General features: G+C 42.4%; 2 protein-coding genes across 8 annotated transcripts in view; one reads left to right on the plus strand and one right to left on the minus strand.

The window, feature by feature from the left end:
• mgl (low-density lipoprotein receptor-related protein megalin) overlaps positions 1 to 15,213 on the plus strand; it is a 28,306-nt gene extending 13,093 nt beyond the window's left edge. Inside the window, exons 6-18 of the mRNA XM_034328792.2 lie at positions 35 to 151; positions 245 to 8,455; positions 8,573 to 9,140; positions 9,227 to 9,470; positions 9,539 to 10,146; positions 10,239 to 10,531; positions 10,604 to 11,121; positions 11,211 to 11,448; positions 11,530 to 11,784; positions 11,871 to 12,754; positions 12,916 to 13,517; positions 13,607 to 13,706; positions 13,776 to 15,213. Of these exons, the coding sequence (XP_034184683.2) occupies positions 35 to 151; positions 245 to 8,455; positions 8,573 to 9,140; positions 9,227 to 9,470; positions 9,539 to 10,146; positions 10,239 to 10,531; positions 10,604 to 11,121; positions 11,211 to 11,448; positions 11,530 to 11,784; positions 11,871 to 12,754; positions 12,916 to 13,517; positions 13,607 to 13,706; positions 13,776 to 14,051 (12,914 nt within the window). The 3' untranslated portion in view covers positions 14,052 to 15,213. The remainder of the gene's footprint in view (positions 1 to 34; positions 152 to 244; positions 8,456 to 8,572; positions 9,141 to 9,226; positions 9,471 to 9,538; positions 10,147 to 10,238; positions 10,532 to 10,603; positions 11,122 to 11,210; positions 11,449 to 11,529; positions 11,785 to 11,870; positions 12,755 to 12,915; positions 13,518 to 13,606; positions 13,707 to 13,775) is intronic.
• On the minus strand, positions 15,051 to 24,603 carry LOC117606417 (uncharacterized). Of its 7 annotated transcripts, none has more exons than XM_076689611.1 (7): positions 24,406 to 24,577; positions 23,990 to 24,306; positions 23,459 to 23,900; positions 22,913 to 23,243; positions 22,376 to 22,453; positions 19,735 to 19,917; positions 15,051 to 19,083 (listed from the first exon to the last, which is right to left on the minus strand). In XM_076689611.1, exons 4-7 carry the CDS (start codon positions 22,928 to 22,930, stop codon positions 16,429 to 16,431), a joined length of 2,934 nt encoding a protein of 977 aa, XP_076545726.1. In that variant the 5' UTR covers positions 22,931 to 23,243; positions 23,459 to 23,900; positions 23,990 to 24,306; positions 24,406 to 24,577; the 3' UTR covers positions 15,051 to 16,428. The 7 variants fall into 7 exon arrangements, with proteins under 7 accessions (XP_076545726.1, XP_034184703.2, XP_034184700.2 ...); XM_034328812.2 differs by having other exon boundaries at positions 15,051 to 16,637; positions 16,710 to 19,083; positions 23,459 to 24,306; positions 24,406 to 24,576; XM_034328809.2 differs by having other exon boundaries at positions 23,459 to 24,306; positions 24,456 to 24,603.
• Between the last annotated feature and the right edge of the window lie 188 nt (positions 24,604 to 24,791).

A 24,791-nucleotide genomic window follows, 5' to 3' on the forward strand; every position in this document is an offset into this window, starting at 1 on the left:
TTAAGATTGCTGAAATGTTGTTCTTTCTTCACAGCAAAGAATATGTGTAATTCCCTGAGATGCGAGTATTCCTGTCGAGCCTCTCCGATGGGAGGAGTGTGCGATTGCCCTGCAGGATGGGTTCTTGCAAACGATTCAAGAACTTGCGTTGGTACGTATATGGAGCAATCTTCTTCTCGTTTACTGCATTTTGATCAATGTTAAAACGCTATTGTAATGTTGTATAAAAAATTTGTTTTAACAGATCGTGACGAGTGTTCGGAATGGGGTTTCTGTGAGCAATTATGTATGAATACATTAGGTTCGTACATTTGCAGTTGTGCACCAGGCTTTGTAGTGCAAGGACACAAATGTCGAGCACTGCAACACCCCGATGTGAAATTGGAACTGTTAGTTGCTCAGGAACGTGCCGTCTGGAGGATGTCCGCTACCGGCGAGGATAGGAGTATCGTTGCGAATACAACCGGTGCTAGCGGAGTAGATTATCTCTATTCCAGTGACTTGCTCTTTTGGAGCGACGTTAAGACTAGAAAAGTGCACTCTGAGCCATTGAACGGCGATGATAACGACGGCTCGAACGTGGATATATATTTGGCAAGTTCATGGGGACCGGTGGCTATCGCTGTAGATTGGATAGGAAAGAAGTTGTACGTGGTAGACTCGATAGTACAGAAAATCGACGTGTTCGAATTGGATGGAAGATATCACGGTATTGCTTTGGGTTCCAACTTAACCAACCCGATGGACATTGCTCTGGATCCCACGGTGGGTTTGATGTTCGTTGCCGACAGTAAACAAGTATTGAGAGCCAACATGGACGGCACTGTAGCTTTTCCAGTTGTCTCTGAGGCAGCTTACAAAGTTTCCGGGGTGGCTGTGGATGTGATCGCGCGAAGAATATTTTGGTGCGATTCTCAATTAGACTATATAGAAACAGCTGATTATTTCGGAAGGAACAGAGTGATGGTGCTCAGAGGACCGCACACCCCGGCCCCAACAAGGCTGACACTTTTTGAGAATAAAATCTTTTGGACGGATGGCACGAAGCAAGCGATCATGAGCGTTGATAAGACCGAGGGTGACTATTCTATACAGACTATTTATAAATTGAAGGATGCAAAGGCCATCAAAGCGCTGCATCCGTTGACTCAACCAACGGTTTCCAATCCTTGCGGTAACAACAACGGTGGTTGCCAGCATATGTGCATCGTTACTGCAGCCAGTGATCAAGAAAATAGATTAGGTTATCGATGCGCCTGCGATATAGGGTGGAGATTGTCCAGTGATCAAAGGAATTGCAATTTGGTTCAGGAGTTCTTGATGTACTCTCAGCAAAGGTTCATCAAAGGTAGAGTACTGGATCCGGTAATGGAAGGATTTAGCGACGCTATTTTGCCTCTTGTGTCCAGGCGAGCCAGATTCGTTGGATTGGATTACGATGCGCACGACCAGTACATTTACTACAGCGACGTTTTGCAAGACGTGATCTACCGAATCCATCAGAATGGAACGGGCAGGGAAATCGTTCTGGCTAGTCAAAACGAGGGTGTCGAAGGTTTGGCAGTCGACTGGGCTGCTAAGAATCTTTATTATATTGATTCAAGAAAGGGCACGCTGAATGTACTCAGCACTCAGAATGTAACTTATCGAAGAACGTTGTTGAAAAACCTGAAACGACCCAGAGCCATCGTGATTCATCCTAATCACGGATACATCTTCTTCTCGGAATGGGATCGACCGGCTAATATCAGCAGAGCTTATACCGATGGTTCCAATTTGATAGTCTTCAGGAATTTGACACTGGGTTGGCCGAACGGTTTGGCTATCGATTTTGCAAAGGACAGACTGTACTGGTGCGATGCTCTGTTAGATCACGTGCAACATTCGAACCTAAACGGTACAGACGTCCGTACGGTTAACTCGAGACTAATCAGACATCCCTTCTCCATGGCTATTCACGAGGAATGGATGTACATTACCGATTGGCGACTCGATGCCATAATAAGAATGCACAAGGAAACAGGTGAACAAGAGGTTGTACTTGTCCGTGAGCCCGATACCAATAGATTGTACGGAGTGAAGGTGTTTAGTCGCGACATCCAGACTTCTCCGCCTGATCATCCGTGCTCCATCAACAACGGTGGCTGTGAGAAGTTATGTTTCGCCATTCCTCAGAATAATACCAACAGATACGGCACCTCTAGACTGACACGGGTCTGCGGTTGTCCTTACGGCGAACGTCTTCAGGGAAATGAAAGGAGCTGTTCACCTGATCCAGAAGCCGAACCACCATTGGAAGCCTGCCCTAACAAGCTAGACTTCACCTGTGCCAATCAGAGATGCGTGTCCTATACCTGGGTGTGCGACGGAGAGAACGACTGTCTGGACAACAGTGACGAACAGAACTGTACCAAACCGACCTGTGGCCCCAACGAGTTCCAGTGCAAGTCCGGTAGATGCGTACCTATCAGCTTCCGTTGCGACTCTGAGAACGACTGCGGGGACTACAGCGACGAGGTCGGTTGTCCAAACATATCCTGCAGCGCGAATCAATTCGCATGTGCCAACTTTAGATGTATACCAAGCACTTGGAAGTGTGACTCTGAAAACGACTGCGGGGATAGCTCGGACGAAGGCGACTTTTGTGTAGCGAAGACTTGCTCTTTCTACCAGTTCACCTGTCCACGATCAGGACACTGTATCCCCCAGTCGTGGGTCTGCGACGGTGACAACGACTGCTTCGACCAGCAAGACGAGATGGACTGTCCACCGGTTACCTGTTTGAGTACACAGTTCACCTGTGCCGATCAGAAGATGTGCGTTCTTGATTCGTACAAATGCGACGGTATCTCCGATTGTAACGACGGCAGCGACGAAGTCGGCTGTCCCTCGTTGGCCCCTGATCAATGTAACACCGACAAACAGTTTCAATGCGTCAGCTCTGCGATATGTATCCCAAAGAGTTGGTACTGCGACGGTACCGCTGACTGTCCGGACAAGTCTGACGAGCCGACTCCTTGCGGCCAAGTCAGTTGTCAACCGGGATACTTTAAATGCCGTAACGATAAATGCGTGTTCAAGGCGTACATCTGCGACGGAAAAGACGACTGCGGCGATGGCTCCGACGAGGACACCGAGCTGCACGCTTGCACCGCGCCAGAATTCAAATGCGAATCTCAACAATGGAAGTGTCCTAACGTAACCGATCGATGCATCAACATAACTAGCGTCTGCGACGGGAAATTTGATTGTCCTAACGGGGCCGACGAGGGCCCTCGTTGCGACATACCAGAGTGCAAGTACCGAGGGGGTTTCTGCAGCAACGGCTGCATCCAGACACCTTTAGGCAAGCAGTGTACCTGCCCTAAAGGAGAGGTGCTCGGCAAGGATGGCTACGATTGCGAGGATGTTAACGAATGCGATCCACCTGGACGTTGTTCGCAGATCTGCGCAAACACCAAGGGTGGCTACTATTGTAACTGCGTAGACGGATACAGCCTCGAAGGTGACAAACACAGGTGCAAAGCGTTCAATCACAGCGCAGCTTTCTTGATCATATCCAACAGGCACACGATTCTAGTGGCCGATCTGCAGGACCAGGCGTTGGAGAGGGTGCCGATCAACGTGGAGAACGTCGTCGCAACCGCCAGTAACATGCATACCGGTACAATATTTTGGTCTGATATGAAATTGAAGAAGATATCGAGGCTGGACAAAGGGAGCGACCCTCAGGATGTGATATTGACAGGGTTAGATCTGGTAGAAGGGCTTGCCTATGATTGGATAGGCCAGAATCTCTACTGGTTAGACTCGAAATTGAACACCATCGAGGTGTCTAAAGAGAACGGTGCCAGTAGAATGATACTGGTTAAAGAGAACATCACTCAGCCGAGAGGTATGTGTCTGGATCCAAGTCCAGGGGCAAGATGGTTGTTCTGGACAGACTGGGGCGAGAATCCTAGAATCGAGAGGATCGGTATGGACGGTACCAACAGATCGACCATCATCAACACTAAGATTTACTGGCCAAACGGTCTTGCATTGGATATAGCAAATAAAAGGATATACTTTGCCGATAGCAAATTGGATTTCATCGACACTTGCCTCTACGATGGAAGTAAAAGGATTCAGGTATTGGCTAGCTCTCACTATTTGCTGCATCCTCATTCATTAACATTGTTCGAGGATACCATGTACTGGACAGACAGGCAATTGAACAGGGTATTGTCTGCTCACAAGTTCTATGGTGTCAATCAGACGGTTGTATCTCATTTGATATCTCAACCATTGTCTATTCATGTTCATCATCCAGTCTTGCAGCCTGTAACTCCGAACCCTTGTGAAAACGCCAGCTGCGCCCATTTGTGTCTTCTGTCTCCATCCGTTACCGAGGGTTACACCTGTAAATGTCAAGTAGGATTCAAATTGTTACCAAATGGACAATGTTTCGAGGAAGAAACTCCATATTTGATGGTCCTGCGAGGCTCACAAATCGTAGACGTGTCCTTGATACCTGGCAGCGCTAAAACAGGTTACATCACACCTGTAGTAGGAGTAGAGGGTGGCAAGTTGATCGACTACGACAGGAAGGAACGAATGATCTATTGGTTGCAGACAAAGGACGACGACGATGAGAATGGAACCATTTACAGCACTCCGTACAGTGGTGGTAATAGAACAGAGTTCCCTAATCCATCTGGTGAAAGTGGAATCGTTGGTGCCCCGTCTGCCATCGCGTTCGACTGGCTTGGAAGGAACATGTTCATAGGAAATAAGTACGCTTCCAATATAGAGGCTATAAAGGTGGACGGTAAGATCAGGTACAGGACGATAGTGCTCGCCAACGATGGTAACAAAACCTCGGTAGCAAAACCGAAGGCGATCTGCGTTGATCCTCTGGAGGGACACATATTTTGGGTAGACGATGGTAGTTTCGGTATTCCTACGAAGATCGGAAGAGTAAACATGGACGGTACGAATCCAATGATACTGGTGAACAACGTGGAAAGACCAGAGGCTATCACTATCGACATCCCTACGAAGACCGTTTACTTCAGTTCTCTGAACCCGGCCCTCGTTATGGCGATCTCCACGGATGGACGAAATCTGATAAGAATAGTGTCGGAGAACATAGAGTTACCCAAGGCACTAGCCGTTCACGAGTCAAAATTGTACCTCCTCGATCCACGGTACGATAAGGTTGAAAGGGTCGATTTACCAGACGGAGGCAATCCAACGACGATCATCGACAACGATTCTGAACTGAAAACATTGACCATTTATAAGAAACGAGTTACGGGTGATCATCCGTGCTTCGTGAAGAACGGTGGCTGCGAACAGATCTGTCTGCCCGCTTCCGGTGGCACCAGAGTCTGTGCCTGCGGCATGGAGTACAGAAAGGTCAGCGACACAGCCTGCGAACCGTTCAAAACGTTTGCGGTGGTCACTCAACTGGACGTAGCCAGAGGTTACAGTTTGAAGGATGCGAAAGAAGCGATGGTCCCTATATCTGGAATTGGTCACCACATCCTTCACGTGGATGTCCACTATGCAGGCAATTGGATCTATTGGGTGGAGTTTAACCGTGGTATATGGAACGGTATATTCCGTGTCAGGCCAAACGGCACCGAATTACAGCACGTGATCAAACAAGGGATCGGCTCTAATGGTATCAGGGGACTAGCCATCGATTGGGTAGCTGAAAATCTTTACTTCACCAACGTGTTCCCTCATGACAACTACGTAGAAGTGTGCAAGCTGGATGGTAGTAATAGAAAAGTGCTGGTGAAGACGACTGCGGATTCTCCTAGAGAGTTAGCAGTGAATCCAATCAAGAAGTACCTCTATTGGATAGACTATGGTCAGTACCCAAGATTAGGTAAGGCCTATTTGGATGGAAGTAACTGGGTACCTATTGTTACCTCCGGTATCAGCACTCCTCGTGACATAACCATTGATCCTGCTACTCATGACGTCTACTGGGTGGATTCTAAGCAAGACACGATTCAGAAGGTCTCGTACACTGGTGGGAATCGAGAGATAATCAGGCGGAACCTACCAAATCCCATGGGAGTGGCAATTTATGGTAACGATGTATATTGGGTGGACAGGAACTTGGCTTCGGTGTTCAAAGCGAGCAAACGCGTTAACATAAGCCTGCCAACCACCGTCAGATCAAATCTCCCTAAACTGAGGGACATAGTAATGTTCGACGCGAATAGTCAGCCCCCGGATCCCACTAATCCTTGCTCTCAAGGCGGCGGAAGCGCGGGTTGCCAACAGCTTTGCTTCGCCATGCCCAAAGAAAGTTCAGCCCCTTTCAAATGCGAGTGCGCTGTTGGGAAATTAGCAGAGGACGGTAAGAGCTGTGAAAACGTGGACGAGTATCTAGTGTTTGCTACCAAAACAGAGATCAGAGCCATCGGAATGGACCCAGAGAACACCAGTGTACCATTCAATTCCGTAGAGAACCTTACCAACGTGGTAGGCGTTGATTTCGATTATCAGGATAAGAAATTACTGTTCACGCAGATCAGACCCTTGGCCAGGATCGCTTGGATGCGCGCGGACAATCCCTCCTCTTCGGAAATTCACATTCTGATCAGCAAGGGTATCAATCCAGAGGGAATTTCCTACGATTGGACTCAGAAGAAGGTTTATTGGACAGATTCTTCCAACAATAGTATCTATGCGATGGATATAGACGGATCGAATCTTGTGATGATCGCCCGGGTAGACAGACCCAGAGCCATCGTGGTAGATCCTTGCAACGGCTCCTTGTACTTCACCGACTGGGGTCGTTTTGGCACCTCTGGTAAGATCTTCAGGACCACTATGGCGGGCTCGTTAAAGAAGGCGATCATCGACAAGGATCTTTCTCAGCCTAGCGGACTAGCGATCGACTACGAGGACCGTATGTTGTATTGGACCGACGCGGTCAGGGAAAAGATAGAACGTTCCGAGTTGGATGGTAAGAATCGTCAGGTACTGGTCAGCGCTACCATATACCCGTTCGCCATAACCGTGTTCAGGGAGCATATCTACTGGACGGACCTGCAACTAAGAGGAGTATACCGCGCCGAGAAGCATACCGGAGCCAACAAAGTGGAACTGGTCAAGCGATTAGAAGAGTCGCCCAGGGACCTGCACATTTACTCTGCAGCCAGGCAACAGTGCAAAGTGAACCCCTGCCACATATCGAACGGTGGCTGCGATCAGTCCTGTCACCCGGGTATAAACGGATCGGCCGAGTGTAAATGCGACGACAACAGCAGACTCGTCAACGAGGACAGAATGTGCGTACCTAAGAACGTAACCTGCGACTCGAGCAAGTTCGCCTGCAGGAATGGCCGATGTATCTCCAGGATGTGGGCCTGCGACGGCGACGACGACTGCGGCGACGGTTCCGACGAGGACGTCAACTACTGTTCCTACCACTCTTGCAGCCCCAACGAATTCAGGTGCAACAACGGTCGCTGCATCTTCAAGACCTGGAAATGCGACCATGAAAACGATTGCCGAGACGGTAGCGACGAGGAGGGCTGCGTGTATCCTCCCTGCGGCCCCGGAGAGTTCACATGCGCCAATCACCGGTGTATCCCTCAGTCCCAGGTCTGTAACGGTATCAACGACTGCAAGGACAACGTCACCTCGGACGAGACTCACGAGCGTTGCCCTAGGAACACTACTTGCCCGCCTAATCATCTGAAATGCGAGAAGACCAACATATGCGTGGAACCTTACTGGCTGTGCGACGGCGACAACGATTGCGGAGATAACAGCGACGAGAATCCATTGCACTGCGCACAGAGAACCTGCCCGCAGAGCAGCTTCAGGTGCCCCAACCACAGGTGCATACCCGCCACTTGGTACTGCGACGGGGACGACGATTGTTTGGATGGTAGCGACGAACCTCCGGGTTACTGTCAGTCGGAAGGCAGGACATGCTTCGGTGATCTGTTCACCTGCGACAACGGGAACTGTATACCCAGGATCTACATATGCGACGGGGACAACGACTGCTTGGATCACTCTGACGAAGATGAACGTCATCAATGTAACGACAGGAAGTGCGACGAGGAAACCGAGTTCACTTGTACCGCTAACAAGGTATGGAACCGGGCACAATGTATCCCGAAGAAATGGTTGTGCGACGGAGATCCAGACTGCGTAGACGGTGCCGATGAAAACGTCACCGTGCTCCACTGTCCTACACCGACACCTTGCGCTGAGAATCAATTTACCTGCGACAATGGACGTTGTCTGAATCAGAACTGGCTCTGCGACCATGATAACGACTGTGGCGACGGTAGCGACGAAGGGAAGTTTTGTAATTCCAGATACAAACCGTGCACGGCTCAAGAGTTCACTTGCCATAATTTCAAGTGCATCAGGAAACAATTCAGGTGCGATGGACAGGACGATTGTGGCGATCATTCGGACGAAGATGGGTGTCGTAAGTAGATCCCATCATCATCATCATCATCATCATCATCATCATCATCACATAAAACCAACAACACGCTTACTTTTTATAAAGACTTGATCAATTTTCCGATTCGATTTTTTCCAGCGTCAAAGTCGAAAAACACAACCTGTCCAAATCCAGGGGAGTTTATGTGCGGAAATGGAAACTGTATCGACCAGCAATTGGTTTGCAACAAGGAACCTGATTGCGCAGACGAGAGCGACGAGCCAGCTCATTGCAACGTGGACGAATGTGCTCGTATAGAGATGAATCAATGCGCCCATAAATGTGTCGACACTCCAACCAGTTATTACTGCGAATGTAATCCAGGTTACAGATTGTTGGAGAATGGGAAAACTTGCGAGGACATAGACGAATGCGTAGAGACACCACAGGTGTGTAGCCAACAGTGTCAAAACACGCCAGGAAGTTTCTACTGCAAGTGCAACCATTATTGGTACGAGCGTGCTGCTGACGAGCATACTTGCAAGAGAAGGGACAACATCAAACCATGGATTATATTCACAAACAAATACTATGTCAGAAACATGTCTATAGACGCGTCCAATTATAGCTTGATGCATCAAGATCTCATCAACGTTGTAGCTTTGGATGCTGATTACTCAGAGCAGATGCTTTATTTCTGCGATGTTACTGCCAAGACCATCTTTAGGCAAGTTTCAACTCTTTATTTCGAAGCTATTTTATTATAAATTTCTTACGCCATCACGTTTTTATTCACATCGACTCCGTGTGTAGAGCACCGATTGCAGGAGGTGAAAGGGAAGCCATCATCAGACACGACAGTCTTGGCTTGGAAGGCATAGCGGTGGACTGGGTAGGTCGCAAGCTTTACTGGCTCGATCGACACGCCAAACACTTGGATGTTGCCGAACTTAATGGAACAAATAGAAAGACTTTACTGACTGGTATAGCGGATCCACGTGCCATCGTCGTTCATCCTGGTACTGGATATTTGTACTTCACCTCTTGGCACCTTCAGGTAATCTTAACGATTCAAGTATTAATTAAATTAACAGAATAATTTACAATTTATTTTTTGGTTTTAAGGCATACATAGGCAAGATGGGAATGGATGGTAGTAACTTTACAAGAATCCTCACCTGGGAAGACGACATTGCTTGGCCAAATGCTCTGACCATTGATTACTTCACCGACAGAATTTTCTGGGCGGATGCTCACTTGGATTACATAGCGTTCGCTGATTTAGAAGGCCATAACAGACGCAAAGTGCTCACTGGTGCCACTGTGCCACATGTTTTCGCCATCACCGTATTCGACGACTTTATTTTCTGGACGGATTGGAACTTGAAGGCCATCAGTAGAGCAGAGAAATTCTCTGGAGCGAATTTACGAGTGCTTAGGAACACTACTCACAGACCGTACGACATCCACGCGTACCATCCTCTACGACAATTACCTTACAACAATCCATGCATGGAAAACAATGGAGGATGTTCTCATCTTTGTCTGATTTCACCACCTGCGAGCTCTTACTTGCTCGAAGGATACGGACAACCCGGCGTCACTTCTTACAAATGCAAATGTCCTAATCAGTTTGTACTGGAGAAGGATGGTAAAACTTGTAGAGCGAATTGCACTGATGGACAACATCGATGTGGACCTCCTGATGAAAAATGTATACCCTGGTACTGGCAGTAAGTATAATATGATCATAGACTGTAGAGGCATATTTTATTCTACCCTGCCATATATTCAGTCTATTCTTTTTTCTTTTTTCTTTTTTAAGATGCGACGGTGAAAAGGATTGCAAGGACGGTTCGGACGAACCCACCAGTTGTCCGCCACGTGTCTGTAGACCAAGTGTCTTCCAGTGTGCCAATAGTAACTGTAGACCCAGCGTGGCGGTCTGCGATGGCGCTGACGATTGTGGCGACAAGAGCGACGAGGCCAATTGTGGATTAGATTGCGGTGAATTAGAATTCAAGTGCAAATCTAATGGACGTTGCATTCACGAATCGTGGAAATGTGATGGGGATGCTGATTGCAAGGATGGCAGTGACGAAGATCCTGCTATTTGTCGTAAGAACCTATTCCTTTAAAAATTTTTCCTTTCTAAAATAATAATTAAACATAATATATATATTTACACAGATAATCGTCAGTGCGATCCAAACACAGAATTTACTTGCAAGAATGGCAGATGCATTCAGAAAGTATGGATGTGCGACTCTGACAATGATTGTGGCGATGACAGTGACGAACCAGCATATATGTGTCGTCAAAGAAACTGCACAACTGGTTGGCAGCGGTGTCCAGGCCACGCCAATTATCGTTGCATTCCTAAATGGTTGTTCTGTGATGGAAAGGATGATTGTCGCGACGGTTCCGATGAACTGCCCGACAATTGTCCGAAATGTGATCCTAAGATGGACTTTAAGTGCGCGAATAATAGATGCGTACCCAAACAATGGCTTTGTGACTTTGCGGATGATTGTGGTGATGGCAGTGACGAAGCTGAAGCTATGTGCAAGGACCGCTATAGGGAATGTTCCGAATCAGAGTTCCGTTGCGACAATGGCAAATGTATTGCCTCTAGATGGAGGTGCGACAGCGAAGACGACTGTGGCGATAACAGTGATGAAAATGGATGCCAGACGTTTGTCTGCAAGGTACTTTTACTGCCTCTACTTATTTTTTAACCTCTAATTATTTTCGTTAAGAATAATCATATTAATTGACCTACATACATCTATCGCAGAATTATACCTTCCAATGTGCAAGTGGCCACTGCATAGCGTCGTATCTGCGGTGCGATGGAACACGAGATTGCCGAGACATGAGCGACGAAATTGGATGTCCACCAAGGTATCCAGGTGGAAGGTATTGTCCTCAATCAAGATTCCAATGCGATAACAATCTCTGCGTTTACCTCACCGATATATGCGATGGAAGCGATGACTGTGGCGATGGTTCAGATGAAAATCCCAATATGTGTGGTACGATTTTATACTCATAATCTTCTTTTAATTTATTATACTTTGCACTTGCGTGTTGGTTAAATTATTGATCCTTTACAGCGAACTTCAAGTGCGACACAACTAGGAGGTTCCAGTGTACCAATCACAAGTGTATCGCCAAGTATCAAGTATGCGATGGTATTGATAACTGCGGCGATGGATCTGACGAGAACAACATGACAATGTGCTTCTCTAGAATCCGTCCTTGTGATCCTATCACCGAGTACACCTGCGCGAACAAGAAATGCGTTGACAGAGCGAAACTCTGTGATTTTGCTGATGATTGTGGTGACTCTTCTGACGAGCTTGGCTGTCGTAAGTTTCAATTTCAATTTCACTTTCACTTTTATTATACCTTTCCTTATCTCTTCTGTTCTTCTTGTTATTATTATTTTATACAGATCATAACAAGCCCTGTTTGGAAAGTAACAAGGGTGGTTGTTCGCATTATTGTCACAATATCACCGACGGTGGTTACATCTGTGCCTGCTATCCAGGTTATATAATATCGCAAGACAACAGAAAGCATTGCGAGGATGTCGACGAATGTAGCACGGGTCAACACCAGTGTTCTCAGATCTGTACCAACTTGAATGGCACGTACTCCTGTTCCTGTAGACAAGGTTTCCAACTGTCAGATAATCGCAGCGGTGTCTGCAAAGCTGTAGAGACAGAACCGATGGTCTTGTTCGCCAATGGACCTGAAATAAGAGCATACGACGTTAATGAGAAGGAGGAGCTCGAGGTTATAGCGGATGAAAAGAGGGTACAGGCTGTCGACTTTGATCCCAGAGCAGAGTACGTTTTTTGGATCGATGGTCATGACAATTCCATCAGAAGATCCTACATGGTGAACGCTAAAGGTGGACAAGTGAAGATAGGATACGCTCAGGATCTTAATATAAAAAGCGACTCGTTACCTACCAGTTTGGCAGTAGATTGGATCTCTGGTAATCTCTACTGGACAGAAATTGATTCTTCGGGAGCAACGTTGTTCGGTCGAGTGATGGTCTCAAAGTCAGACGGTAGATACCGTCGAAGTTTGATCACAATTGGTTTAGAACTACCTACATCGATTGTGTTGGACCCTGAACATGGTCGTACCATCTGGGCAGATGCTGGAAGCCAACCTAAAATTGAAATCGCTTGGATGGACGGTGACAGACGAAAACAATTGGTTTCTGACCGAATTGGACAACCCATTGCTCTGGCAATCGACTATTCAATGAACCATGTTGTCTATTGGGCTGATAGGAAACTTAATACCATCGAATCTATTGAACAGGTATGGTTTGTAACCATTAATTAACTAATCACTTGCCTTCTTTGTCCTTGTGTGTCCCTTCTTATCCCTCTAGAATTAATTAAATGTTGGAATTTGTTAGTTGTTGTAGTTCGTTTTACAATTCGTTAATTGATTAACGACAACCGACTTTATCTTTGCAGGATGGCTCGAATAGAAAGGTGATCTTAAAAGGTGAAAACCTACACCATCCAGTATCTTTAGACGTTTTCGAAAGCAGCCTATATTGGACAACCAGACGGACAGGAGAATTAATGAGGCAAGATAAATTCGGCAGAGGTGTGCCAGAAGTTATTGTCAAGAACATAGCTAGTCCAGGAGGAGTGAAGGTGTACCATCCACTGAGATACAATACCACGTTGAGGAATTTCTGTCACGACGATCAATGCACGCACCTTTGCGTTCCAATTCCCGGTGGTAGTCGGTGTCTTTGTTCGGATAGTATCGGTCCCCTACAACAGAGAGAGACTACGCGTTCCAATGAACGCCATTGCGATGCCACGAACGAGAGACCGTTACCTGCGCCGAGAATCTGCCCTTGCAGAAACGGTGGATTATGCCAGGAAGTTGAGGACAATAAATTACACTGCGCTTGTCCGGCTTACTTCCATGGAGAGTTCTGCGAAGTGATCGTAGGAGTTAGATCGAGCAATGCTACCGCTGCAATCGTTATTCCTATTGTTATTTCTGTCTTGGTCCTCCTTGGGGCTGCTGCTGTTATCATGGTGCTTAAGAAACGTCCATTGTAAGTATTTTTTTTTAATACCATAAAAATACCATAAAAATCTCAAATTTTCTTTTCATCTTTTCAATGAAACTTCATTTTGTTCATAGTGGAAAGCCTGGAGGTCTTGGCAGTTTAACCGGTGCTCAGAGTGTATCATTTAGACAGGGAAGCAATGTTGAGTTTGGTGTACCTGCTCATGAAAGAATGGTATGGCCCAAGGTTTCTTGAAATTTCTGCAATTCTAAAAGTTATAAATACATGTATTCACGTTCTCAGGAACCTCTGGATGTGGAGTACAATCTTGGTGACGTGAGCAACAAGAACAGAGACTTCAGTAATCCAATGTACGATGCTGTAAATACGGAAACAGGTACCACTAATGGCACCAGTGCGAGCAGCATGTACGAATTACCTGCTGAAATGAAACCATCCAGCATTCAGCACAAAGAACCTCCGCAGTTGCACCTGAAGAGGAAAGAACTTGATCCCACGCCCGTCGATTCGGGCAAGGACACACAACAGTTGGTCGAGGAAGACAAGTCCGAGTGTTAGATAGTTTAACTATTTTTCGTGCAGTGACGTAGTTAGAAATTTTATCAGCCGATCAGTTATTTTCTATTTTATAACACGACGTACTGATCTATTTGTAAATTTGTTGCAGTTGTTACTTGTTTTATTTTAGGATCCGCAGACGTGTCTGTTGATTTTTAAATTTAATACAGTTGTTTAATTAATTTTAAACTAAGACTAAACATTTTGTGTGTGGGTCGGTAGGCGGGCGGGCGCGTCTATGTATATGTGTGTGTATAATTTTATCTCTAAAACTATAGATTTTATTCTAGCAATTTTCAGAATACTATTCAATTAAAACGGAGAAGCGTCGTAAAATTCACATAAATATTGTAATAAACCTGCGACAAAATTATGAATGTGGTTATACATTTTATAATCTAACTACGCCACTGTTTCTACATAGGGATGATCTCGCATTTATGACACTTTAATCTCATTGTAAATGAAATAATTAAAACAAAGGATATAACAAAGGTTGGAAAAAGTAAAATTGAATAATTTAAAAGAAATCATGCAATATACACAAGTGTCATAAGAATGAAAAATTGTTGAGATTATAAGAAAAGTATTGAATATTTATTTTTTCAATTACATCGGGAGTAAAGTGTAACTATAATGACGGGTTTGTGTCATCTTAGGTGCGATTTGTAAGTCTTGTAAATACGATTATCGCAGAATATTAATATCACATTGTCCATGTACCATAAAGAAGCAAAACATTCCATATTTTCGAAAGCAGCTCGAGGCCGTAGGCGTTGTGGGTAATGACATTAATGGGTTGTAAGTTAAAGGCCTCGACGAGCAAGTCACCTCACAAGATAAGCGTTTTGTCGCGGTAAAACGGAGGCGAACTAACTCACTTTAGGCGAGAGAAAGGAAATTATTTTTTTCTCTCCCAAAGTTTTTGCTCGGCCACGTGAGCGTTGTTATGCGTTGTACATTTTTCTAGATTATACGTGGGAAACGTCAGTGTATAGTTTTTCTTTTCTTTTGCAGCAGCTGTGATCGTAAAATTTACAAATTGGGTCAAAGTATGCAAGGCGAATGAGCAAAGCGAATTTGTTTTGTTTTTATACGCTCCAAACGAGTGAGAGAAATCTGTATTTTTTTTTTTTTTTTTTTTTTTTTTTTTCCTTTAAATCTATTCAGTACAGTAGAATCTCGATTATAACGATTAAGGGAATTATTTTTAAGAATCATGCTAGGATGTTTAAATAAGTTTGATTGTAATTTTGGAATCTGCAGTTTGTTGTTGTATGTTGCGTATGAAATTATACAGATTGTTAACTTTACTTTTCATCAGTTTTCTTTTCTTTCATCACTGACCTTATAATTAATTGTATATAAACTATATTGAATTAACTAATTAACTAAGCTAGAATTACATAATCTGATTGATTAGTTACAACAAAATGGCACAGTTTCACAGAGTGATTATTCAATCAAGTTTCTACTGTACAGTTTTCTTTTTAATGTAATGTTTTTTTGTTTTTTTATGTAAAATAAGAAGGGTTGTACATAGGTTTACAGATTAATGAAAAAAAGTGAGCAGCACTGTTTCTTATAACATATAACATAATATAAATAAAAGATATATGTATGTATGTATGTATATCTCTATGCATACAGGCAAATTGATGCCCAATATGAAAATTGATTTTACGTTGGGCAGGGTTCCAAAATGTCCTAATATTATTTTAATTACATCAGTATTTTTTTATTCAACCAACGAAATGACTATTGTTAATATATTGTTTGAATAATTGAAAAAAGTACCGTCCGAGAATAAACGATGAATTTTATCAGTGTATTTTCATTTTAATTGTAGATACGTTTGCTTTGAAGAAACGAGGAGGCTGAACAAACTGAAAAAGAAAATTTATTGAATATTGGAAATAACTTAATAAGAGTACAAAAGTAAATCTATTTAATTGTATATGTATATGGAAATATAGTAAAAGTAATGTAACAAATATTTTCATAAGAAATTAATCTCTAATTAAATATTATTCTTAAAAACATAGATAATTAAATTCGGTATATCAAATTATAATGGTATTTGTAAGAATTTTTTGAAAAATCTAAATAGAATATTAGTTACATTCTTTATCCATTTCTACCATTATGCTATTATATCAGTCTTTACTATCTAAAACGTAGATAAGTCAATAAGAATCACATAAGTATAAAACTTATCAAATTAATAGATTTTTCTTGATATTCGTATTTTTATATTTACAGTATGCGAAGAAAATGTAACACGGAAGAGTGTAATTATTGTGTTGAACAAAGTTAAGGATTTGTCAACAACAACAATAATTAACAAAGAAACAACCATGCGTGGATATTTATAAAGCTATTCAACTTTAGTCGCTGTTTGTTCATCATATTGAATAGAAGGCACCATAGGAGGCTTAAATCCATACTCCATCTTCGACTGCCTAAAGCTGCCAGTATTTCCTTCCTGTCTGGTTCTCCTCATCGTCGACTGAACATCCGGTGGTGCATATTGGATCGACTTGGACTGTATTCCAAGAGAAAGCTGCACTTTACGTGGCACAGGACCTACGTATTCATCCATAATTTTATCCTTCTCTGTAAATGACCTTCCATAAAATACTAAATTACCATTATTACCGTTCAACGAGGAATAGACCAGGGAATGAGGATACTGAGTCCCATAAGATCCAAACTTCTTTGGTAAGGCGTGTACCAACGATTGCCTAACGAAGGGGCGATTTACAGCCAGATAACCTGATCCATAAAATTGCGTGGAATTGTAATGATTCTTTTCGTAAGATGGTCCCAATGGTGCCTGGAAGTTCTGCTGTCTGATCTGTTGAAAATTTCCATCACTGTAAATTAATGGCGGTGCTGGTGCTGTCTTAACCAGTTTAGGAGTCTCTAAAGGATATGGCCTGATCTTCTCCATATCCAGAGGATGAGGTCGAGGATGATGCACAGTCTTCTCTATCACCTTTTCCACAGGAATTGGAACTGGAACTGGTACAGACTTCTCTACTACCTTCTCCACTGAAATTGGAACTGGCTGTGGAATCCTGAAGTGAATTGGTAAAGGTATGATAAACCTTTGAATAGCAAGAGGCACCTTCTTCTCGATCACCTTCTCCACGTGTACCGGATATGGAATACGAATTTGTTTCTCTACTACCCTGTCCACAGGCACCTGTACAGGAAACGGTTGAGGGATCGTTATCTGCTTTTCTATCACTTTTTCAATGTGATATGGCACCTTCTTCTCATCCACATTTACTGTGCGATGGACATGAACCTTCTCCCCAGGGTAATGCTGAGGAACGGCCATCAGAAACCTTACTTCCGTTGATGGTTCATTTGTAGGCTTTATTAGTAAGATTTCAGGTACTTGTTGAGATGCTTGAGGGTTCTCTATGTTGCCTAGAGCTGGCAAGTTATCTATAATCCCAACTGGCTGAGTATTTAACAAAGGTACGCCTTTTACTGGGTCATGTTCGTTCTTAGCGATACCTTCTGTAGCGATAGTATCTGGAATTCTTTGAATTTTCGAATACTTTCCAGCGGTCTGATTATCTTGTACGTCTTCCAATTGTTCTCTAGCATCGAACACAGGCTTAACGTCTGTCGAATGAGCCACAGTCTGATCCACTTGAACAACGTCATCCTCGTTCACGGTATACTCGTAGCGACTTCGTTCCGGATTGTTAGAGGACACAGTCTCGTCAAGTATCTCGTTATTCTTGTAAACGTTGGGTCTCTGATCCTTTTCCTGACCCCCCTGTGGCTTTCTGTAATCAGTATGCTGTCGTTGCTTGAAATTTGACGATTGTTGAACATAAGGTACAAACTCTAACGGATAGTGTATCTCGTGTACAGGTGCTGTATGGAATACTTCCACTGATTTCTGGATCTCCACAGACTGCGTGGGACCATTCGATGCCACCACTTTTGATATTTCTTCCTGTTGCGACAGTTGATCAGTCTGGAGACTGGAATTTCCTGAATCAATGGCGGCGTCGTTTTGAATGATGCTTTCAATATCGGTGGTAACAGGAAGTTGCGATGGGTCAGGCTCGTTCCGAAGGTACTCCTTGGTGAAAGTAACTGGGTCATTGACCGAATTTATGTCCTGTCCTACGTTCATCATTGCTACACCGACTTGCAGAGGATTTAAGACAGCCGAGGATGTTGCTAGATAGCTAGACTCTGCTGCTTTTGACTTGATTATTTCCAACGATGCTGGAATTGACTGTGGTTGATCGTTAATGATTGTATAACCAGTTGTCGTGGCGAATGAGTATCTCTTTTGTTGCGGCAGATCAGCTACTACGATTGGACCAGTGAATTTACCGAAAGATACCTGTTGCACAGGCGGCGAAGTGGTATCCTTGCTGCTGGAAGAAACAACGTTCTCCTTGTTATAGTCTATAGTATCGCTATATTCTTCTTCTTCTTCTCCTCCGGTCTTCTTCGGCTTCGGTCCTCTCTGAAACTCTGAGGCTTTACCTGATGCTACTACAGGATGTCTATCTTTAGAGTACAGATTGGCAATGCTATCCGAAGCGTTTAGTTTCTTGATTACGAAAGGACGTGAATTTTTTCTCTCGTGTTTTCTATAATCTTCGGATAAGGAAAGCGTGTCCAAAGGCCTGAATCGATCCCGTCCAACATTCTCATTGCTCTTGGGTCTAAATGAAGGAGAAGAACGTACTCGTTGCCCAAACTCTCCCACGTATTCAAAGTCTGCCTGGTCCTCTGAATTCGAATACGCCAAATCGTTGAACTTGTCTTGTATAGGATAGTTGTTCGATGTCGTAGTTGAATCTTGCACTAGAATTTCTTTAGATGGAATATATTCCACCGTGGCTGTCTCGTTGGGGCTATTTTGACTGGTTCTTGCTAATCTTGATACATTTTTTCTTGATTCATTATGGGTGTCTTGTTGAAAATATCTAGTTTCCAATGGCAATGGCAACATATATGGTTGAACAAGCTGCTTTGCGAGTTGTTTATTCTAAAAGAAAAGAAAAGAAAAGAAAAGACAAATTACTTAATCAATCCGTGAAAGATACGGATTTTTCATCATGTTTAAACGAAGGTGAATACAGCTGATCAATGTAATAGTCATTTCTATGGAAACATTTCCTTTTACCAGTGAAAGCGTATAGGAAGATTATTATTGAACATATAAAAATACATAGCATCATATATGTGATTCTGACGCAATGAGTTACGACCGAATAGAGAAACGTTTAAATGTGTCCTGAATGAAAAGCGCGTTTGTAGTGAAACGGTTATGATTTAGGTGTACGCGTTCAATGGTCAGCATTTTCAGCGTTGAAAGTGAAATGACTTTCCAGCGGCCAGGAAGGGAAAGTGAGGAAATTGATGTTTGTTGGGCTTCGAGGAAAATTGATCGATTAACTTGTATTGATATGCGTTCGAGTTCTCATCGTTTCCCTCTGAAATAAAATTATCGCATTTCCTCTGCTCTATTGATTTGATGGTTAATGAGTTATTTAGCGACCTTATCTATTGTTTTCTTTTCCTGTAACTTTCTTTTCATTTCAGAAATATGTAAAAGTAGGATTTAGGTACACCTAGGTGCAACTTAGACTCCCTCTTGAGCTATTACAATTTCTCAAGTCCAATCTCTGATACATACCACTTCATGGTTGTCCTCATTCTTGTTTGCAAATTTCACATCCAACTCTTCTGGACGTTCTGCTTTGATGGATTCAGTTGATTCAGAAGACAAGATGAAGATCCTTTCATGTGGAGAATGTACATCACCGGTGATCTCTTCCTTTGTTTGATTGCCGATCCTTTCTTGCTCATAATTCAATTCCTGAAAGCAAATAAATCCTTTTCAGTGTATGCAAGTGATGATTATCTACTGGTGAGGACAGGCTGTACCAGTCATCAAAGACATCAGTGGGCGAGGCTGAACGTTTGACCCAATTTGTCGCAGGTAAAAGTAAAAAAGAGATAAAGAAGAAGAAGAAAAAGAGTGTAGAAAGGAAACTCTTGATTGCAAATATTTTTTATCCTAATAAGGCTATCAGTGAAACGTTTGTACGGTTGAAAATATGTTAAAACAGTCGATTGGGTGGTAAATGGCAAATCGAAATTTCAATTAATTCTTGATATAAGTTGACGATGAATTAATCTTAGTACTGCTAGAACGTTCGGTGGTTCGGATCCCGTTAAGTGGAGTAACGTGGATCGAGCAAAGGCTGAAAATAAGTGGTGGCTGGTGAGTCGGGATAAGAGAAAGGTGGACACTTACGGTACCACTGGCTGTCTTCCTTTCTCCTGAGAAATTCGAGCGAGAAGAAAGGCGAAACGGGAAAAGATGCGCGCCGCATTCTTGCAGCTTGCGCTAAAGAAAAACCAGTGAGAGTAGTGCTATCCAGTACAAAACAACGCCGTGTTCAAAACAGCAGACCTTGTTTCAAAGTAATTTTATGTCTCTCCCAAATTTTCTTCTTGGTGCCATGATCAAATTTAATGAGAATGGCTAGCTAATTTTTCTATCACTTTAGAACATTTCTTGTATCCCGTCGCGTCAGTTCTCAAACGTTTTCCACCCGAAAAGGGATACATACCCTCGAAGAAGAAGTTATGCGCGTTTCACTGGCCCTTTCTCGAAACTCGAATACCACCTTGAAATTCTATACTGCGGCAAAATGATCGTTAAAAGAGAAATCAACAGATTATATTTCGAAAGGACTCGATTCGTTGACGAAAAAGTTGATCGTGTAATCTGATTCTATGAGATTGGTTCAGGGAAAATGAACACAATATGTATTTCCTTTCATTTGGACGAGAGAATTCAAACTAACAGTGAGAACACTTTTTTCATCTACTGTAAATTGGAGCAGTGGAAATGTAAAGAAAAACAAGGCTAGTCCGAGCAGAGAAAGAGAAAGAGAAAGAGAAAGGAAAGGAAAGGAAAGGAAAGGAAAGGAAAGGAAAGGAAAGAAAACAGGATCGTTAACGTGGAATTTTTGACAGTAGGTGGGTCAACCCTCGACACCAGCTTTCATCCGAAAGTGCGCAGAGAAAGTGTTGGTGGTACCTTTTTTTTTTTTCACGAGGAAACTACCATGAAAATTTAGAGTATTGAGAATCAATTTCTTGACACATCTTTGACCTAGAAAATGAATCACTTCTGTAATTACATTAAAACATTTAAATCAACGATTAAAGATGATTCTATTCCCTATGAATCGTGATCTGCAAACCTTAATTATAGAAGATTGCATACGATGTTCGAGGAAGAGGCAGTGCGAGTGACCTACAGAATTACATTTAAGGAGAAAGCAGTGTTAAGTACTGTGAAATATCCTCAAAGAAATTTTCTTAAAAAAAGAATAAGAAGACTCAGAGAAAAACTTGAAACATTGAGAGAAAAATCTGAAGAGCTTTTTAAGCGAACACGTTTCTGGTGATGAAAAGACTGATAGAGCCTTCGAGGCAACCTTCATCCGCAAGTTTTAAGTGAAAGTCGTCCTTAACCTTCGCACGCTGCCTAGCTCGTTTTCACTCACAATCTCATTCTCTTCCGTCTAACAAAGTTCACGTGAGGTTGATATTGCGAAGCGAGGGATGCAAAGTGAGAGGTGTCAAGTCCGAGGCCTGGATCTGGAAGTGTGAAGATATTGGATGTAAAATTAAATGAAAAGAAACTAGAGTGTGAATACTAGAGAATAGAAAATTAGACGAGTGAAAATCAAACGTTTCATATCTTTCATATGAAAGTGTGGCTGTTAAAAATATAATTGAAATGCTTACATAATCTAGATAATTAATAATTAAGAACGATGAAGAAAAATTAAGTGATCAATGTTAGTGCATAGGAGAGTTGCAACCGCGGTTCTACACAAGGTATCTCTTGAATGACACCCGCAAGTAGATCGAGGTTAAGGATTTCTATGCCTGAAGGTTGAGGATGTCTCTGCACGGTGTGTACCGGTTCGAGGGTTACGCGTCAGAGGTTCTCTCGTTTTACGTAAGGCGTGTAAGGCAATGAGACGTGTTCTGCATATTGTTCGCTCCGTATCCTCCGACGTCGAAAGTAACTTCCTGATTGTTCTGAGAGCACTTTAAACATTCTTCTTAACTAATAATAGCTGAGGCATCGCCAATTATCTTTAGCAAACTGAAAATTCAAATGATTATATTCTGAACAATTTAATTGCAGTTGCAGGTCTTATGAAACTGTTTAGTGAAAAGAATTTGAATGGGAATGAAAGCCGGGAAAATTTGCAAATCATCGACGTACTATGGTGCAGGAAAGTTACCTTTTCGTTGCTCCAGTTTCCACGTGAATCGGATTCCAATGTCGCTGTCACGGTTCTTATCCATATTAGCACAGCCACCTGTAAAGAAGAGCAATTTATGTATTCTCTACTGAAAAATTTCTTACTTCCTCTCTGTTAAGAAAAATATAATTTCAGTCTTATGTATATATCAGATAAATTCTAGTGTAAATTCATACCATGATTTATGACATTGGAAACGGAGTTACGCGTGCCTTCCTCATAATGAACATCATGAATGAATATAATAGAATACAAAACTAGTTTTCACGCTTCTTTGGCAATGGATATCAGCGCGTATACGTTATACAATATATTAACGTAATTAACACAATATTATGATTATAAATTTACTTTCATTAAATAATTACTTCTCATTTAAACTATGTATTGAATTTCATTGCAAGTTTAATTATTATTATTATTATACTGAAGGTAAAACATTATTCAGTGGTTTTGTTAGAAGAATTAGAAATATGTAATGAAAATGATTAATACTGAAGAATAAAGATAACTTACAATGTAATTAAGTTTCATGTCTATTGCGTGTGGATTGGATTGGCCAGTCGTTGAACGAGATAGACCTTCCTACACTTCCAGGATGTGTTCTTCTCTGTTCTCTCGTGCGGTTACCAATCCTCTGAAGCCTCAATCCAATGCACGCACTGCGGAAAGAAACAGTGTACTACTTCGTCCCGATGCGATACACTTGACTTAACCGGTAGCTCCAGTTATCCCCACGCATCAAAGGAGCTCGAGGAGAGCTACGATCGCCTTAAAGATCCCTCGACCAGCATCCACTGCATACAGTCATTATCGATGATATACTCCATCCAACAGTAAATGTAAACTACCACAAGAAAAGATTATAATGTTCAGTGCAACGTAATTAATTTGTTTGATAAAATCATATATTAATAATAAAATATACCACGTAAATTCAAGTACTTATAGTTAGAGTACAATTACTTCAATTACAATATTATATGTAATATTATAATAAAGTCCTTGAAAGTATTATAATCATCTACAATGTTAAATAGAAGATAGTTAGCCATGGTTTACCATTCTATGCCAATTAGTTGCTAACGAGTTTTCATAACAAAGTCGTGGTAAAGCTGGTCTTATGCTTAAAATCTCAACGACTGCCGTCGATATTAAAAGTTTCTTTATATACTTCGTGTAGTGTATGCATTTTAAATTATACATTTATGTCTTGCAGCCGGTTCTCCGCATAGGAAGGCGAGTTCGCGTGGAGGGGGCTGAAGCGATCAAATGAAAGGTCGTGAAAGTGACATTGACGGAACCAGTGGATTCTCCATGATCCTACGATTTTCCTTTCTTCTTTTCCTCGACTATTATTCCAATTAATAAGCGAGTCTTTCGTCAAACGAAATCCACGTAAGCGTTAAAAGCTTCACAGTGGAAACAGGAAGTTCGTTGCTCTGTTCTTTCATTTCATTTCATTTCATTTCATTTCATTTCATTTCATTTCATTCATAATAACCTGGAAACGTTCAAAAACGATCGTTCCATTCTTTTATACACAATAAAGCAATGATGTTATCGGAGATTAATATTCTAAATAAAAATAACCGTGATATTTAATTCCCTTATGATTAAATCGTTGAATTGTATCAATGGATCATTATTTGAAAGACAATCCATTTCAACCCAAATGGATTACGCGTTTCAAAGCGGTTTCGCTCGATGACGCGTTATACTTTTTTCGTACAATTTATCAGCGACTAGGCAATAAATAGTTATCTCCCAGGTATTCGATTTTACTCCTTACTTTCATCCACCTTTCACTACTTCTCATAGCGAATTTATACGCATTCCTTTTGCAAGATAAGTAGGGATTGTGTCGTGAATGGATTTAATATCGTTCTGTGATTGCCAAATTACGTTTTCTAGAAATACCGAAAAAAAAATAAACACAGTCAATGGTTATGTCATCATATTAACACAAAGTAAATATTTTCTATTATATATCACAAATACTTGTTTACCTTACTGTTAATAATGGGCTATAAAATCAATCAGTGTTGTAGGTACTTACAAACATGTTAGTAATTGCATGTAAATCCTGTAATTCTCCTAATTTTTTAAGTATGTAATTACTCTTTTCGTGCTGCGACCGGTCAGTTGCCGTCAGTCTGTTTACGGACAGCGAGGAAGCAGGAATTTACGCTTTCATCTTCGACAGTGGCGCCATCTATACAAAAAGGGCTCAAACTACTCGACAACTTATCGACCGGTTTACCGACACCCGTTTGACCGTGAGCGCCATCTATCAGAAAACCGCGGAACCCTGTTGTCGATTAGTTTCGAGGGTTTCCCGATAGATGGCGCCAGCGGTTAAACAAGCGTCGGTAAACCGGTTGATAAGTTGTCG

The sequence above is a fragment of the Osmia lignaria genome, chromosome 8 (genome assembly GCF_051020975.1).
Source record: "Osmia lignaria lignaria isolate PbOS001 chromosome 8, iyOsmLign1, whole genome shotgun sequence".
NCBI lineage: Eukaryota > Metazoa > Arthropoda > Insecta > Hymenoptera > Megachilidae > Osmia > Osmia lignaria.

Bases quoted from the DNA above. Each gene is read 5' to 3' on its own strand.
- LOC117606417 (XM_034328809.2), bottom strand. The intron at 19,918-22,375 runs GTAACTTTCCTG...ATTTGCTTTCAG, and splicing joins GAAACTGGAGCAACGAAAAG to GAATTGAATTATGAGCAAGA. The intron at 19,084-19,734 runs GTATGTATCAGA...CTTTTCTTTTAG, and splicing joins ATGAGGACAACCATGAAGTG to AATAAACAACTCGCAAAGCA.